We start from the raw sequence: 17,075 nt of genomic DNA on the forward strand, positions 1-17,075 counted from the left end.
AGTTTTGAATTCATAGATTTTTTACGTGTTATTGTACTACATGCACTTATTTCTCATTAAGTCCGGTTGAGTAAACTGTCAAATGTGTTCGCGGGGACCAGGACACGGATTACAAAACTTCATCTGAAGATTTCACTGATCTGTGAAGACTTCGGACATTTCCCAAACACTGCGAAGAATAAAACTTACTCTGACTGATACTGACAGATGTAGCGCTACAGCCACCTGCTGGTCAACAGCGGTACTACATTAAATATTATTTTTGTTCTTGAAACGAATATAGATATGATATGTATATGATAGATGACATTCGATTTTTATGTATTTATTTATTAAATATAGCATGCAAATATTTGTTTTGTATTTTTGAAGATTGTTAGTATGGAGCGCCGCCTACAGGATTATATTAACACTGCTCATTTCCGCTGTCACAATATCACATGACCTCTGACGTTAACCAAAGCGGAAGAAAATGTTTCAGCGATGAAGGATCTAAAGGAGTTTTTATGAGTTATTTATTATAGATTTTTTTAATACGTTTTTATGATAAGATCTTCACGCTGTTAGTATGCCGCTGTTCACACAGAACAAGCGAATAGAGCGCCTGAACTCCACCGCAGAACTCTTCAGCAAATATCCACATTTGATGGTAGAAATCAACACACACATTCATACTTTTATACATTTTTACAATTATGTGGTTATTATTTGTATATTTAGGCTCTTTAATAAACTAAATAGTATATATATGACCGTGTATGCGCATGGAATGTTGTTTCAATGGTCCGTCTGTTTATGTGATGTTTTGTGTAAGATAAAAACGTGCTAAAGATTGAACTTATTGAACTAAAAACGGCAGACATTTCACTCTATAAAGGGGTCTGTCTAATTTATATTATTAAATGTTTCTGAAGATGAGGTTAGGTCTTCCACCATTATTGCCTAGGAGTTAGACAGTGGGGTAAGTTGTCACAATGTAGTCAAACTATTATTAGGAACAGTTATAAATGGCTGAACAATTAATTATAAACAGCAAAGATATATAAAGTTATATATAACAGCATAAATCATGCTCAAATTCAATGATCCTGGTAACCCTAGTTAAATTATAGTATTTGGTTAATCCCCAGTAACCACAAATTTAGTTTTGGACAGACCACTATAACCATAGTTAACCATGATATTTGTAGTAAAACTGATAATACAGTCAGTTTGCCAAAAACATTGTTACTACATCTTTACCGCATAATAAAACCGTGGTTAATTTATGATAATTATTAAGTGTTATTTGTTAACTACCCCAAAGTAGTCCTTATCAAATTGATATGCACAGTTTGGATACACACATGTAATGAAAACGTGCAGTTTTAGTCTCAAAAGACATTTTTATTTATTCCCTGTCCCTGTTGGTTTTTTTCTTAGGAACATGCAAAGCAGTTTGCGTCCAAGAGTCCGGAACCAGTGGACCCAAAAGAGCTGCTTTACATCCAGCAGCGGGAGTTTGCTGCCACCACACCTGCAGACAGTGAGTTTGTGAGATTCTGTGCTGTGTTGTATACACACACACACACACACACACACACATACACTGACATCTCTGTTTCATCAGATTCTGTCTCCATCCTGGGCTCAGATGATGCCACAACATGCCACTTAGTCGTGCTGCGTCACACAGGTAAATACAGCCCAGTGTCTTTTTAGTCCCTGATGTGGACCAGTGTTGATTTCTAACGCTGGTTTGTCTTCTGAAGGTAGTGGAGCAACTTGTCTCGCACACTGTGATGGTTCCAGCACACGGACAGAAATTCCTCTTATAGTCAATGCTGTCACGTCCAGAAGCTACCCAGCTAAAGATGGCAGGTGATGTCATATATCGCTTTACTGAACCCTATGTGGATTTTAAAGAATGTTTGATAAAAATAGACTGAGCTTCAGTCGGCTCGCCCACAGACCACCTACACCTTGAACTAACTGTCTGATTCATATTGCACACAGACAAAGACACCCATGAGCAGAAATGTGCTTTGTTTTTGAGTATGTATTAGTAAGCACATTTTTTGCAATTCTTTTCTGTGCATTAAAATATTCTGTACAGACATTTGCTTTCGTCATTTTTCATTGTGGTCTATAATTATGTTATTATTGCTTTGGCATTTACCTGTTTTCAAAACAGTACATGAAAGTGCACTAGTGAATCACTGTTTACCAGATTTGATGTAAAAAGCCTTTGGATATAAACACCAGACACTGTGTCTTCTAAAAGAGATCTCTGTGTTTGTGTCTTCAGATTAGAGCTCCATCTTGTTGGGGGTTTTCTGGACGATGGGAAGATTTCTCACTCCCTCAGTCTCAGTATACTCAGTATGTGATGAATATAAAATACTATGCACATATGTGTAAATTGTGTTTTTTTAGTTCTAAGTGCTGTTTTGCTTTATAGCTGCCTTTCAAAAACAGAAAGAAGATATTCACCTTGAAACCTGCTGTATTACAGGTTAAGTATCAACACTCTTTACTTTTACATGATGAGAAAGTGTACTGTACTGTTCGTCTTTACCTGTGCAAATTAACCTTCAAACCTCTGTTCTTGTTTAGATGTGAATGATGCTGTTAAGGACGGGATCCATCGCCCTCTGGTGTACGGAATAGGTACTGTGCAATATTTCCATGCAAAACACACACAGACACACACAGCAGGTCAGTCAATTGATATTTGACAACAGCCACATTATTCATTTCATCCACATTTACATTTAGTCATTTAGCAGACAGTTTTATCCAAAGCGACTTACAAGTTGGGTAAACAATAGAAGCAATTGGGTCAAACATTAGGACAACAAAAAGGATAAGAGCAATATAAACATGTCTCATAAAGCCTACTACAGTGTACAGAGCCAAGTTAAGTTTATCTAAGCTTAAATAAGCGTGCATTTTTTTTTTGATATTGTAGAAAAGATATAGAAATCAGAAATGCTCAGTCAGGTGCAGACAGAAGAGATGTGTTTTCAGCCGATTCTTAAAGATGGCACAGAATCTGCTGATCTTGTAGCAGCAGGCAGGTCATTCCACAAATGTGGAACCGATCCAGAGAAGGTTCGTGAGAGCGATTTTTTTACCTTTTTGGGATGCCACCACAATTCATTTGCAGAGCGTAAGGTTCTGCCGGGTACATAAGTACAGTAGCATGCCGTAGCATGCTCGGATATGAAAGGTCTAATTTTCCTGTTAATGTAGAGGATGAATGTACAGAACCGAGTGGTGCAACCTGATTTGTGAAGTTTAGCTGATCATCGATCACCACTCCCAGGTTTCTGGCCATTCTGGAAGATGTGATGGTTGATGAGCCCAGTCATCCGATTCACAGAAAGTGGAATTGGCACAGAATCAAAGGGTTATAAGTATAATACTTCAAGACATCTGTCTGTTTGTTTGTGTACAGGAGTAAATGTTAAAAGTGCTCAAGTGTTCCCAGCTACATTGGCCTGCCGAGGTCCAGGAGAGGAGCTCCGATCTGCTCGCACCTTCACTGGTGGACAGGTGAATAACATCAAGCCATTAAGCATTTCAGCCCCATAAAAGAGAATAATTCAAAAAGTTCATCAAGGCATCAAGCTTAGCATCAAACCATCTATGGTATAATGCATGTGTATAGAAAGCACATTCAAATCACTCACACTTTTTAAGAAGTTGTTGAATTATATTCTTGTGTGTGTGTTATTGGCAGATGGTTGAGGCGTATGATTCCAGCCGAGAGCTTGTAAAAATCGGACCGTGCAGATGGACACCAAACAATGACATGAGCTTCTGGCTGTCACAAGATGATGAAACTATACTGGAGGTGTGTATCTCTGATCTCTGTTCTCCATCACAAGGAATCCTATTTTATTATTTATCTTTCTAGATAATCACACTATCAGAACTCAAAACAGCCCTCCATGTCCCGAGAAGAGCATTTACATAAACTAACAACTAGTTCTGAACTTTAACACTCTTGTGACATCCCATGCATAAAAACATCTGTATGTCTCACATATTACATGTCAGTAAACTAGACCCCTCCAGTCACATTGAGGTCCTCATTCTACTTCATTTAGCTATAGGAGACAAAGCTATATGAACTGACCCTTGTGGTTTATCATTATTTGACTGTACAGGGTGAAATGAATGGTCTGTTCTTTTCTTTCATCAGTATCTGTCCACCTCGCCGAATGCAGAACCTCCTCACTTCATCCAGCACATCAAATCCACTATCCGTTTCCTTTTGGATCATCCCACCGCTGATACCCTGTTTCCAGGTGGACAGCCGCAGTTCTACCGTCGGTCTGAGGATGGGGGGTGGAAGAGAATTTCTCCGGAGTAGTTTCACACACACTGCACCCCAACAAAAGGCCTGTTATCATCTGCCGTTTATATTGAAGCTCCATTATACTGATCAGAGATCTGTTGTGGCCTGCGAAGAGGTCATGTTGATGACTGCAGACATAAAGGATGTGAGGGAACATCCTAAATGAACTTCAAACCAGAGTGATATACATGATAACGGTTTTACTTTTTGCAAGTGTTGATTATTTCAGGGATTCTGGAACCTTTCGTTATTGTTTCTGTATGTCAAAGTGTAACATTGTACAGCTGATAATTAAATGTCTTTCTTCATACACAAAAAGACTAATTTTTACTTTATTCCTTTACATCCTTCAACTTTTTATATTACAAAATATTAGCACCCTGATCCCAATATATTGAAATGTATTATTTAATATGTATTAATATAAAAATTTATATAATCAATATAAAAATAAATATTTGTTGGCAGTATGTTCCTATATGTTTTTGTTTCGTTAGGGATCAAACAGCCTGTTAACCTATTTGCAGTCCACATAATTAATAATAGTGTGAAAATTTCATCCAGCTTTCAATGATGGTCTATTTTCCATCTTTTCCATAAAGGTTGTGCACAAAGAATTTGACACGTAAATCATAAACTTGTAATGTAACATTTTACTTTCCATTTATCATGTTACTAAACAAAAATCAAACTTGAGAACTATTTAGACTTTAGAAAATCATGGCTTCAGAAGACTTAAACAATGACCATGCATGTATACAGCCGTATTATCCATGACAGGGACAGATATAATATAATGCAGACTAGAATTTCAAAATATACATGTCATTAACACACAAAAATCATAGACACAAATATCCTTAGCATTACTCATGTAGACAATTTTTCACACTTAACCAAAACAACCAAGAATTATGAAAACATTTGTATACGCTTGTTTTTTGTTAGCATTTAATGTGCCTAAGTTATACATTGTATCCTGAAAATGAGCATAATTGTGAAATTTTTGTTTATTTGTGAAAAGCAGGTCAGGTTATCCAGGTTCTTGAGAGGTTACTTGCATCATTCTAAAACATTAGTGTGTAGTAACAACAGATAATAACGGTATTGTTTGGATTATAGACATCATGCCTTGATGGGTTTATGTATTTATCTACCTGTCTGCATATTGAATGTCGTAGGCAAGTGCTCCATCAATAGCAAAGCCTACGTAGAAAGTAACTCTTTCTGTACTGTGACCACTTCTTACTCCACCTAGGTAGGTGGGACGGACAGGAATCTTCAGCTTGCCGTACTCTGCATAAAGCTCACCTTCCTCAATTGTGCCGTGTACTCTGAGGAGCTTGTCTTTAATCCCTTGTTCTTTGAAAATGTCTGCATTGTGCCATAGAACATTGCGGCCTTTTACCTTACTGAAGTCGCTGTCGAGGGCTGATTTTGGAAGCAGTCTTTCTAATCCATCTGCCTTTCCCAGATAGAGGTGGGCAATGGGGTTTCTGACTCTGAAAATGTGTGAGAGTTGCTTTTTGGAGGATTTTTTAATCATTCCTGCATATGTAGTTATTCTGGTGTCAGGGGGGTCTTTTCCGGGCCAAAGCAGCAGTAGAGCAAGGTAGTATGGTTCTGGATATTGATGTTGTGTGCCAGCTTCTTGAAGGATTTCTTTCAAAAGACCAATAAGTTCCTTTGGGGGTTTTGCAAATTGGGAGTTTGGTTTATTCAGCTTAAGAATTATGTGTGCAAGCAAATGATTTGTTTTGTCATTCAGTGATTTGGTGATGCAATTCTTGTATATGAAGGAATGTTTTTCAACAATTTGCTCAATCATGTTCTTTCTAAACTCCAGAAATTGAAGAATTCTGGGGAAATTGTTCGCTCTGGTTTCTTCCAGGAACATTCGACATTCCTCAATTTCCATGTTCAGGCTAAGTTTGGGTTTGTGTTTTTTCTCACTCATCTTTTCCTCTGATGATGGGCAAAATAGGTGGATGTAGTTTTTAAAGTGCTCTGAAAGCTTTGTTCTGTTTTTAGACTGCTTTTCTTTGTCAACTATTCCTTTTTCTCTTGTGTAAGTAAAGAATATTTCAAGGAACTCAAATGCTTTGTCTACTTGAGTCCTCAAAGAAACAAGGAATGTTTCATTGTCCTTAAGAACATTCAACATTTTGTTGTTGGCATCACTCTGGATTATGGGAATGCTTATTATAGATATTTTACCCTTGAAAAACTGCTGAATGTAGTAATCTTTCATGCTGTCCCTCTCATCAAACAATGGCAGTCCCTTTACAAACCCAAAGACGGTCATAGCAATGTCAATCTCGCTCATGTATCCAGATATATTGTAGGTGCGTGATTTTCGTGTCTCCTCTGGAACATCATCTGTCATTGCCAAAACTTGAGCTCTTTGGAAAGCATTTATCGCATCCTTTGCTAGATCAAGATAATCTTTCAAATCATCAGTTGTAATGTGTTTGCTTTGCTTTATGTTGTCAATTTTATGTCTCAGTTCACTTCTAGAGACCTGACCAACAGTGTCAAGCGTATATGAACTCTCTTTGATGGTTTTAGCTTTGTTTGCCCAGTCCTTTGCTTGAGCAAAGTTTTTTTCTTTCAGATAGAAATGTCTTGCTAAAGCTTGTGGGATTGCGAAGTCCTTGTCAAATCGTTTAGATGCTTCTGTAAAGATGTCTTGGATTTTTTTCAGCCCATCATTCTTGTTAATGTCCTCAATTAAAGGTGAAAACAGAGTGTCTTTCTCATCACCTTCTGTCTTGCGTTGCCGAGTGATCAACATGTTCTTCACTGATTGTAAGAGTTGGTCCTTTCCTATGCCACTTTTGAAAAACAAGTCACAATGCAATAAATTGCTAACTATATCAGATCTTGGGCTGTTGTGTGTCTTCTCTAACTCGTTGACACACTCTTTTGCAATACGTTGATGAACAAAACGGATTGCTTTGTGCATGCCACATTCGGCTTCAACTTCAATAAGCAAGCATGACTGAGGCTGCATTTCTTCCATAACAGTTTTCTTCCATCGTAACATCATTTTAATGCCCAGAAAGTCTTCACATAATGACACAGAAATTGCTGAATCAGCCACATAGGAATTCAGTAATGCCAAGATTGAGAGAAGTTGTGCTTGTTTTCTTCCAATGTTTAGATCTTTCAAGATGTTACGAGCAACATTTGTAACATACTCTTGGCTGAAGTTTGATTTCATGATCATGAAACTGTAGAAATTTTCTGGTTTCTCATGTGTTTCTTGAAGTTCCTTCAGTTTCGTCTCAAAGGCATCCTGTTCATCTTTTGACAATGTTGCTGTCATGAACTGACTCTCAATGACACTGTTTGACCATCTAACCTTTGGGTTATTTGAACGTAGACAATTCAAAATGACAACAAGTGCACTCGGACATATTTCCTCAAGAATTTTTCTTGTGCAGTGCTGCAGCTCCTCTGTGTTTTCTGTCTCCTCGGAGTCATCAACTAACAAAAGTGCCGGCGTTATCCGTGAGGTCTCAGTTTTTCCACAACGTACCAGGTAGACAACTTCTTGTGCTACATTAAGTTTGGAAGCAGTGTTATCTTTTAGTACGGCACAACGGAAATCCTTTCTTAAACTCCACATGACATGCATAGCTAAGGTAGTGCCTCCACAACCAGGTTGATGAAAAAGATTTAGCATAACACATGTGCTTGTTGGATCTTTTGCTTTTGATTCGATCATACGTTTAAGTGTGTCATATTTGTCCCGTTTAATGAATTGGCTTCCTGTACTTTTCTCAGAGAAATAGAAATTCCACCATTTCACCTTGTCCCCTCTATAGAATTCAGCTTCTGTTTTGAGTTTGAACTCTTGAAATTCTTCACTATCCTCATCAAACTCATTCTCACACTCATTTTCACAAAGGACATCGAGAGAAGGCGTAAGGTCCTCATCTCTTTGTTGGAGAACCACTGAACTTCCTTCAGCAGATGGAAGAAGTCTCTCAGCAGTTGACTTATTCTGTCCTAGTTTCAGTATTGTTCCATTGATTTCACTGAGCTCTAGATCATATATACTCCGCTGAGTTATGTCATGTTCACATCTGGCTTGAATGAAATCTCTCCATTTCTGAAAGGAAGTTTCCGAAGTGCAAATACTCAAAATGCCCTCAGCCCCCCCAATGTTTTTATAAAATGACATGAATGTGTCAAAGATTGGATCATTCATGGCCTCAACAGTTGACAGGAGGAGGAATATGACTAAGAATCGTCCTCTTGGAAGAGTGTCGGAGTTGCAGAGGAATGAGATCACATCTTGTACTTCTCCTGCTTTGTTTGTTAACCAGTCACTTGGTCGGAGTGGCATGTCAGATTCATTGTTGAGGTCTTCTCTGCCATTGCAAAATACCCAACTTGTTTGTTTGTATAAATTGAGATCTTTAGCGACAGTTCCTGGATCCCCAAGGAGCTGCCTTGGTTTGTGAAGATTTGCAATTCGCACTTTTGTGTAGTTGTGGCAGGTCCCGCTAACTGCAGAGTTTGGATCAAAGTCCAGTACGCAAAACAGTTTCAATGTTGTCATGAACTGAAGATGCTGGAGTTGTTCATGATGGCTTTTGTTTGTTACAATGATGTAGTAGTCATAATGACCAAGACGGTTTCCTCCAAAAGCTAACAGATTCTTCAGCTTTTCTCCCTGGTTTGATGTTCTTTTACTTTCAGGTCTCTTTTCTGCCTGCTTTCTCCTGTTGTCCAGAGCATTCATTTGTTTATTCTTCTGAGCCATTTCAGATTGTAACTCTTTTGGATTACCAATTTTACAGATATCTCGGGTTGCAGCTCCCTCTCTGATAAAGAGTGAGTTCCCTTTGCTCTTTTTCCACTGATTTTCCTCTTCCAGTGTCTGAATGTAAAACAGCTTACCCTGAACTACACTGTGGGATGGAACAACATCCACTTCTATAACATATTTACCAGATAACTTGCCGTCAGGCCCAAGTACTTCTACAAAGCGTGGCTGTCTGATGCACGCGTTTGCTTCATCTGTGTGACCTTCAAAGTAGGATTTCATCCCCTGATTAAAGTGGTCAATGATGATGTCCCTGTTTTCAACACTGACCCCAATGATCTCGCCATGAACATATTCAGTATCCTTGGAATCTGCAATACCAAAGTGAATGGTTCCATTGGTCCGAGCGTTCATACATCCAGCTGCAAAACGAAATGTCTCTTTATTAAACTTCTTCTTCATCACATGAATATCATCAGTTCTGCCCATAAACTTGTACTCATGAACTGGATCGATCAGATTGCCTGGTCCTGTCTCTGGTGGTAAAGTGTAGTTTTGAATGTATCGATGAGAAGCAGAGTTCTGGTCAAATGGAAAGAGACTACATGAGTGTCTCAAGGGTAGTGGATCCGTTATAATCTTTTTATTTTGACATGCTTCATGCTTGTCAACAGTGATCAGTGTTTTGGGGTTAACTGACTCTTTTTGTTCAGTCTTGGAGGATTGTCTACTAGAAGATCCTGCAAGATTCTTTTGGGAAGAGGCCATTTGTAGGAGATCTTTTGGTTGGGTTTCTTCTAAAGGATTTCTCCTTGGAGTAGTATTATCCATTAAAGCTTCTTCCATTTTCAGTGGGCTATTCATAGAAGTTTTTCTTTGACGTTTAGATTTTCTCTTTTTATGCAATTTTATCTTAGATGTGGGTGTTTGATCTGTTAAAACATTTCCTTTGACTTCCACTGTTGTGTCTTGCATGGCTTTTGTTTTCTGTGTTTGGCAGTGTTCTGAAGACTCAGAATCTGATTCATTATCATTAACTGTTTTAAGCTCATTAAATCTGGTAATAATTTTAACAGCAGGGCCATGCTTAATACCAACTTCTTGCAGATGTTTGGGCTGGTAACAAGCTAGTTCTTCGCCAGATACTTCTTCCTCATACAATTTATCTGCATGCTTTTTATCCACATTAATAACTTTGGTTAACCAGTAATGAACATGCTCTCTTGTCCACTCCTCCACTTGATGAGGAAGTTCTGTCTTTTGACTCATAGCTGAAAAAGCTTTCTGAAACAAACAAAAAATAACTAAATCATTTTTTTTATTAAGTGACACATCTTTGTTTACTTCTAACGATGCATCATGTCAATTTAACATGCAGATTGATCAGAACTCAAAATTGTAACAGGCCTGCTATAGTGTGTGAAAGTTTGCCTGTGCAAACATTAGTCTTTCTTAGAGATCACGATTTTCTCTACTAACAGGGCCGGCCCAGCCTCTATTGGTGCCCTAGGCAAGATTTAAGATTGCGCCCCTCCTATCCCAAATAATTAAATAAAGACGTAATATTAATTTCAGTATAAAATGATTGTGATTAATATACACTTCAAATATTTGTAATAATAACGAATATTTGTTTTTGAATAATTATCTAGATAAGGGTTAATGAGAAAGTGGTTTTATACATTTTGTTAACCTCATACGCAGAGGCTGTTTTGAATTTTCTTAAATAAATGGCACATGCTATAGTGCCACACACTTTTCATTTTTTGTTCCCATACCTTTTAACATCTGATTTTTTATTTTTATTTTAACTCACCTTTGTATAAAAGTTTTTTATAATTGGTTTGTGTTTGCACATGTGACTGTAACCGATCCTACCTGAACCTGCTCCGAGCTGGGTTCGAACTTCTACCAGCGAGAAGTACAAAATGGGAATCACGAAGACACAAACACCAATAGTACCTGTGCGAATTAAGTTGTTAGTTCCAGGAAATTAACTTACATACAAAGTCAATGCCAAGAAACAGACGCAAACTCGCGTCTTCTGTGTTGAAAAAAATTCAACTGGGGCGAGAAATAATTAACTATTCCCGCGAGTAATAAAGAGCAAGGAACGCGATTCATCGCGTCTGGTCTGAAAACAACATAATGTAAATTGTAATCTATGAGTGAGATTAGCTGCAAAAAATCACACTATGTGACATAATATGGAAGCAAATAAGAGACATAATGTTTTGAAATTTAACAGCCTATGAATACTTGATTTTGAATTATTTTACTTTGGAAACCATGAATCTGAATTTATTTGTTTCAAATTTACCTCTATGAAATTTAAATATGAAAATTCTTGATTTCCAATTTAAAAACCTGAATTTAATGCTCACACATTCAGATACAAAAAAAATCAATTTACAGAATTTCAGATAAAATACATTCAGATTGATCAAATTTGATTGCTCTTATTCAGATCTCAAATTTCAAGTTAATACTTTTCAAAGAAAACATATGTCTAATTCAACTGCTCAAATTCAGATCGAAAAATTCAAGTTAAATATTCACATCGTAACATCCGGGCTACCCAGATTAGGAAAAACAGTTGAGCCCAGAGCCCGTCTGCAATTGAACCGAATCATTGAACCGAACCATTGAACCGAATCATTGAACCGAACCAATGAACCGACATCGGGCGGCCTATCAGAGCACGACAACCTGACTGTCTGTCATGATCCAAGAAGAGGCCAAGGCACGGATATTAAACCTGTAAAGAAGATGACTTCTAGGCAAAACGAAGGCGCTCCGGTAAGTTTGCTGTTTATGTACAATCAGACTCTACAGAACAAAAGTATGTTGTTGCTAATTATTTTTTGGAACTATTATTATTATTATTTTTCGAGGTCGGTTCGGTTCATTGGTTCGGTTCAATGGTTCGGTTCAATGATTCGGTTCAATTGCAGACGGGCTCTGGGCTATCCTGGGTAGCCCGGATGTTACCATGTGAATATTTAACTTGAATTTTTCGATCTGAATTTGAGCAGTCGAATTAGACATATGTTTTCTTTGAAAAGTATTAACTTGAAATTTGAGATCTGAATAAGAGCAATCAAATTTGATCAATCTGAATGTATTTTATCTGAAATTCTGTAAGTTGATTTTTTTTGTATCTGAATTTGTGAGCATTAAATTCAGGTTTTTAAATTGGAAATCAAGAATTTTCATATTTAAATTTCATAGAGGTAAATTCGAAACAAATAAATTCAGATACATGGTTTCCAAAGTAAAATAATTCAAAATCAAGTATTCATCCATCCATCCATCCATTTTCTACCGCTTATCCGAACTACCTCGGGTCACGGGGAGCCTGCGCCTATCTCAGGAGTCATCGGGCATCAAGGCAGGATACACCCTGGATGGAGTGCAACCCATCGCAGGGCACACACACTCACTCATTCACTCACGCACTCACACCCTACGGACAATTTTTCCAGAGATGCCAATCAACCTACCATGCATGTCTTTGGACCAGGGGAGGAAACCGGAGTACCCGGAGGAAACCCCTGAGGCACGGGGAGAACATGCAAACTCCACACACACAAGTCGGAAGCGGGAATCGAACCCCCAACCTTGGAGGTGTGAGGCGAACGTGCTAACCACTAAGCCACCGTGCCCCCCTCAAGTATTCATAGGCTGTTAAATTTCAAAACATTATGTCTCTTATTTGCTTCCATACATAATTAATAACGCGTTATGATGAATAATAATGATTAAAATCTTCACTCATTTTGGCCCCCCCTATAGGGATCGGCGGCGCCCCTAGCATTTGCCTACTCCTGCCTACTAATGTGAGGGATATGACAGATTGGCCTCTCAAATGATACGATTTTGCTTTAGACCGGCTACTTAAACAGTAGTCTCAGCCTCAAACGTTACGCACGGTCTGAATGTCTGATGCAAAATGTACACTTTTCTGGATACACTTCAGTAAGTAGTAAGCTGTTGTGTACATCAGTTGCAATAAGAATTCATTACGATCAACTAAACAATTATTTCACAAAAGTATGTGAAGATAATAGCATAAACTTCTAATTGTTGTTGCTGTCAACTTTTGACACGTTCGTGGATGTACACCGGTCTGTTAATGCGGGGACATATCCACGTTTCTAAACATGACGCGGCACAAAACGAAACTTGAATGGTTGCTATATCTGTCAGGCCTCTTGGGTGGGCCTTTGTCAAGGGAAGCCAGACTACTTAAACAGTAATAACAGTACCATCAGTTCTGTCTTATCAATTTGCACCCAAGTTGGATAATAAAACAAACATAGGTCTAGGAGACATGTGCAAGCAGGACTTTAAAGGAAAATTGTGTAATTTTTAGCAACATCTAGCGGTGATGGGGGGTTCACACCAAACGTTTATTAAGTGGTTTGTGTGAGTAAATTATAAACAAAGTCAATGCAAAGAAGCAAATTTTAATATAAAAATGCAGACACGCCCCAACGTATCCTTAACGCAGGTTAAAAGATGTAAACTTGAGAAATATCGGTGAAGAGCTCATTGACAACTTTCTTTGACACTTCCGGACATGTGAAGACACTCCGTGTTTTTCACCTCACTCTCACGAAAATAATGAACTATTCAAGCGAGTTTAGTGAGGAACGAAGAGCTACAGAAACAACATTGAGAATTCCATGCAAGTGGATCTGAGGTGTACGTAGACAGAAATAGCTCATTCTGAGGTAAGAAAAACACGACTTTATACAACCCTGAACACATATTATGTATATTATATTGCATTTATGTCAATAGATTTTATCTAAAGAAGCCCAATGTCGTTTCAATAACTTTGTTGCATGATCCTGGGGGCAGGGTTTATGTAAATTTTGGGGTTTGTGATGTGGTTAGCACTGGAGGACGCTTGTTGTAGTCCCTGAGCCGTTCATTCTAGTCCTTAAAAAGCTATTTCTGTTAAAGCGGCCATTCCCCGCGATCAGATTTTTCAAACTTTAGTTACTGTGTAATATTGCTATTATAGCATAAATAATACCTGCAAAAGGATAAAGCTCAAAGTTAAATGCCAAGCGAGATATTGTCTTTAACAGAATTCGGACGAAAGTGAAATATAACGGTTTAGTAGAAAAATAAACATCCATTGTTAAACACCCAAAAAACACAATCAAAGCTTCGAAAACAGGGAAAAAACAGGGCCTTTAAAGAGAATATCTTCCTTTGCTGAGAACATTGAACATCGTAACTTTGCAGACATTGTTTATGCTCAGCCACCAATGTTGCACCCTAACTAAAGAGTTAAAAAAGTGAAATCATATTCAAGGATCCCTCTAAGGCAGGGGTGACCAATGTTGGTCCTGGAGGGCCAAAGTCATGCACAGTTTAGCACCAACTTGGTTTAACACACCTTTTTGGAAGTTTCTAGTCTGCTTTGTGAGACCTTGATTAGCTGTTCAGGAGTGTTTGATTAGGGTTGAAGCTAAGCTTTGCAGGACACCGGCCTTCCAGGACTGACTTTGGACAGCACTGCTCTAAGGGGCCACTTGTTTATGCTGCGTGACCGCCTACTGTAAGCAAATTCCAAACTCAGATCAGATCCTGCGTTGTTACTACCAACAGAACATATCCATTCATTTTGATTTACTTATTTAACAGATTATTTAAATCAACTGCAGATTTCTGCAGGCAAAAAATAACACAATGGTTTCAAATCTTTTTTTCTTACCTCTCTTGTTTGTTTTCATCTATCCACATGCCTTGTTTTCTTCTCTTACTGTATCTTGTATTATGAAGCATCAGATTCTAAAATTTAGACCAGAAAAGTCAGGAATAATCTTGATCAAATCCACACAGAGTAACAAGTAGTAAGTAATTCACAATTTTGTTACTACAGGTCCGTATCACAACGCATACATTTTCTGCACACTGGTTCAAACTGTATAAAGGGGTTTTAGGTGTCTACCTACTTAGCTACTATTAACCAATAAAATGTAAAAGGATTTCAGTTTTACAAAGGAGAGTACATTTAATGAGTTTGTAGTTTCTGGTTCATACACAGTTCTCTGTAATCTGTACTGATTATAGATTTGGCAGAATGCAGCAAAACCTTGCTTTTGTCTTCATAAATGTTTACTATACACACATTAAACAGATTGTTTAATTGTGCTACCGTGTACATGCTAATTTTGCTTGTTTTTCAGGTTTACAGGTTAATTTATTATGAAGACAGCCAAGAGCTTTTCTTCTCAGGATGTTTGTAAAGTATTGAAAATAACACCCTAACATATAAATCAGGTGTCTTGATCATTTTAATATACACCCTGAGGCATGTATGCAGCCAGATCTAGATTTAAGGTCTCGCTTTGTATATTGACCCCATTGTAGCCACGACAGGAAGTCCAACTTGTTGTGGCAAGTTGGCAATATTAAATTAGACGATAACATCTAGCTCCTGTCTTGTAAAATAATAAGTGGTATTTCATAAATTTGAACCTTTTTCCTTCTCCGGAGCAGCAATAGGAGGATACTTGCTATGTGTGTCTAGCATTGCTCCTGCTGAATCAAACTAGTACATTTGCCCAAACGCCTACAAAATAAGTTTCACCAAACCACTCACTCTATAAATATATAAAGTATATATATAACATTATAAAGCTTCTACAGTATAAACCAATATAGAACCTATATCATATTTCATGTGCAATGTATCTAAAAAATGAATACAGTAGAAAATAGAATTAAAAATATATTTTATGATTTTCATGTATATAGGAAACATGTATATAGGAAACTATTTTGAAAATGCAGCCTTTGCACAAGTTCATAATTCTGTATCAGAGACAGTTGAAAATAATCAATCAGAAAGCTTACAATACTTACTGAGACTCTTTTAGGCTGTTGCAGTACTGCGTGCTGTTTTTAGCTTTTAGTTTTGTGATAGTCGTGAAAGTACAATGTAATAAGGAAGCCTATACGGTGCCTATTGACTGAGTTCACTGAGCAAAATAATAATGTGGCTTACTTGCATCTGACAGCAAACAGGTTGGTACAAGTTCCTTTATCACAATGACAGCCGAGAATTTTCTTTGTGTGTTTGTAAGGTAATGTAAATAATTCCTTAACAAATGAATCACGTGACCTTTTGTTGTTCTCCCTTAGGCATGTATGCAGTCAATATTAGGTTTCAGTTCCTGCTTTGTTTTTTGACCCCTTTTGAGCCACAAAATACTGTATGTCCTGGGTGTTTTCATAATCTTTATAAACAAACAAAAACACGTTAGTGAACACACACCACAGCTAATCATTTACAAGATAGGCTACTGATGTGCTACAAGCTGCCACTTTGAATAACGAAAAACAAATATTCAAAACACACCCTAACCTTTGCTCAAGAGTTCTTTGTATTCTTGAGCAGCCTCAGCATGAAAATTATACAGAACAAGTAAAATATGAGATTTAATAATGTGTCAATAACTAAGTTTTCCAAAGTAGCACAGCAACACTGTTGGATAAAACTTTGGAAAAGGGCAGTCTCTATTTCAGCTTTATACGCATATTGTGTTCTCATTAAGAATTCATTAAGAAGGTGGCATGAGGGTTTGTCAGGTGAATGCAAAATAAACACAATGTTTCTTCAGTCTTTTAAGTGACAAATCTGTTCATTGAGAAAGATAGTTAATGAGACAATGGCTGCATCATGTAATGTTGTTCGATTTTGTCTATATATGTTCCATTTGATGTTGACACATTTTGGGGTGTCAGAGACAAAATTGGTCATTTGCCGTTTGTGATGATTGTAGGCCATGCCTCACCATTATTTCACCATTTAAGAAATTGGTTATTGTATGAAATATGACAATTAGAAAAAATATTTATAAAATTGCATTATATAAAATGATTATATATAAATGACCTGATCAGATGTAGTTTGTTAAGATGCATTTTCCC

At 37.5% G+C, this 17,075-nt stretch overlaps 2 protein-coding genes across 5 annotated transcripts; one reads left to right on the forward strand and one right to left on the reverse strand.

Moving 5' to 3' along the window:
* The first annotated feature begins 338 nt into the window (after positions 1-338).
* Positions 339-4,721, forward strand: ntan1 (N-terminal asparagine amidase). The gene is made up of 10 exons (XM_056750174.1): positions 339-649; positions 1,423-1,525; positions 1,610-1,675; positions 1,752-1,860; positions 2,288-2,361; positions 2,441-2,494; positions 2,596-2,649; positions 3,440-3,537; positions 3,725-3,838; positions 4,190-4,721. The coding sequence occupies exons 1-10, from the start codon at positions 569-571 to the stop codon at positions 4,358-4,360; spliced, it is 924 nt and encodes a 307-aa protein (XP_056606152.1). The 5' UTR covers positions 339-568; the 3' UTR covers positions 4,361-4,721.
* A 259-nt stretch (positions 4,722-4,980) lies between these two features.
* Positions 4,981-16,222, reverse strand: LOC130425278 (sterile alpha motif domain-containing protein 9-like). Of its 4 annotated transcripts, none has more exons than XM_056751502.1 (4): positions 16,150-16,222; positions 14,854-14,930; positions 11,001-11,084; positions 4,981-10,406 (listed from the first exon to the last, which is right to left on the reverse strand). In XM_056751502.1, exon 4 carries the CDS (start codon positions 10,389-10,391, stop codon positions 5,499-5,501), a length of 4,893 nt encoding a protein of 1,630 aa, XP_056607480.1. In that variant the 5' UTR covers positions 10,392-10,406; positions 11,001-11,084; positions 14,854-14,930; positions 16,150-16,222; the 3' UTR covers positions 4,981-5,498. The 4 variants fall into 4 exon arrangements, with proteins under 4 accessions (XP_056607480.1, XP_056607479.1, XP_056607482.1 ...); XM_056751501.1 differs by lacking the exon at positions 16,150-16,222 and adding an exon at positions 16,008-16,133; XM_056751504.1 differs by lacking the exon at positions 11,001-11,084.
* Between the last annotated feature and the right edge of the window lie 853 nt (positions 16,223-17,075).

The sequence above is a fragment of the Triplophysa dalaica genome, chromosome 6 (assembly GCF_015846415.1).
Source record: "Triplophysa dalaica isolate WHDGS20190420 chromosome 6, ASM1584641v1, whole genome shotgun sequence".
Classification (NCBI taxonomy): Eukaryota; Metazoa; Chordata; class Actinopteri; order Cypriniformes; family Nemacheilidae; genus Triplophysa; species Triplophysa dalaica.

What these genes read in the sequence shown, in the direction of transcription:
- LOC130425278 (XM_056751504.1), bottom strand. Translation starts at nt 10,391, where the DNA reads ATGAGTCAAAAGACAGAACTTCCTCATCAAGTGGAGGAGTGGACAAGA.
- ntan1 (XM_056750174.1), top strand. Translation starts at nt 569, where the DNA reads ATGCCGCTGTTCACACAGAACAAGCGAATAGAGCGCCTGAACTCCACC. An exon ending in GCAAATATCCACATTTGATG is followed by an intron (nt 650 to 1,422) that starts GTAGAAATCAAC and finishes TTTTTTTCTTAG; the next exon opens with GAACATGCAAAGCAGTTTGC. An exon ending in GCACCTTCACTGGTGGACAG is followed by an intron (nt 3,538 to 3,724) that starts GTGAATAACATC and finishes TGTTATTGGCAG; the next exon opens with ATGGTTGAGGCGTATGATTC.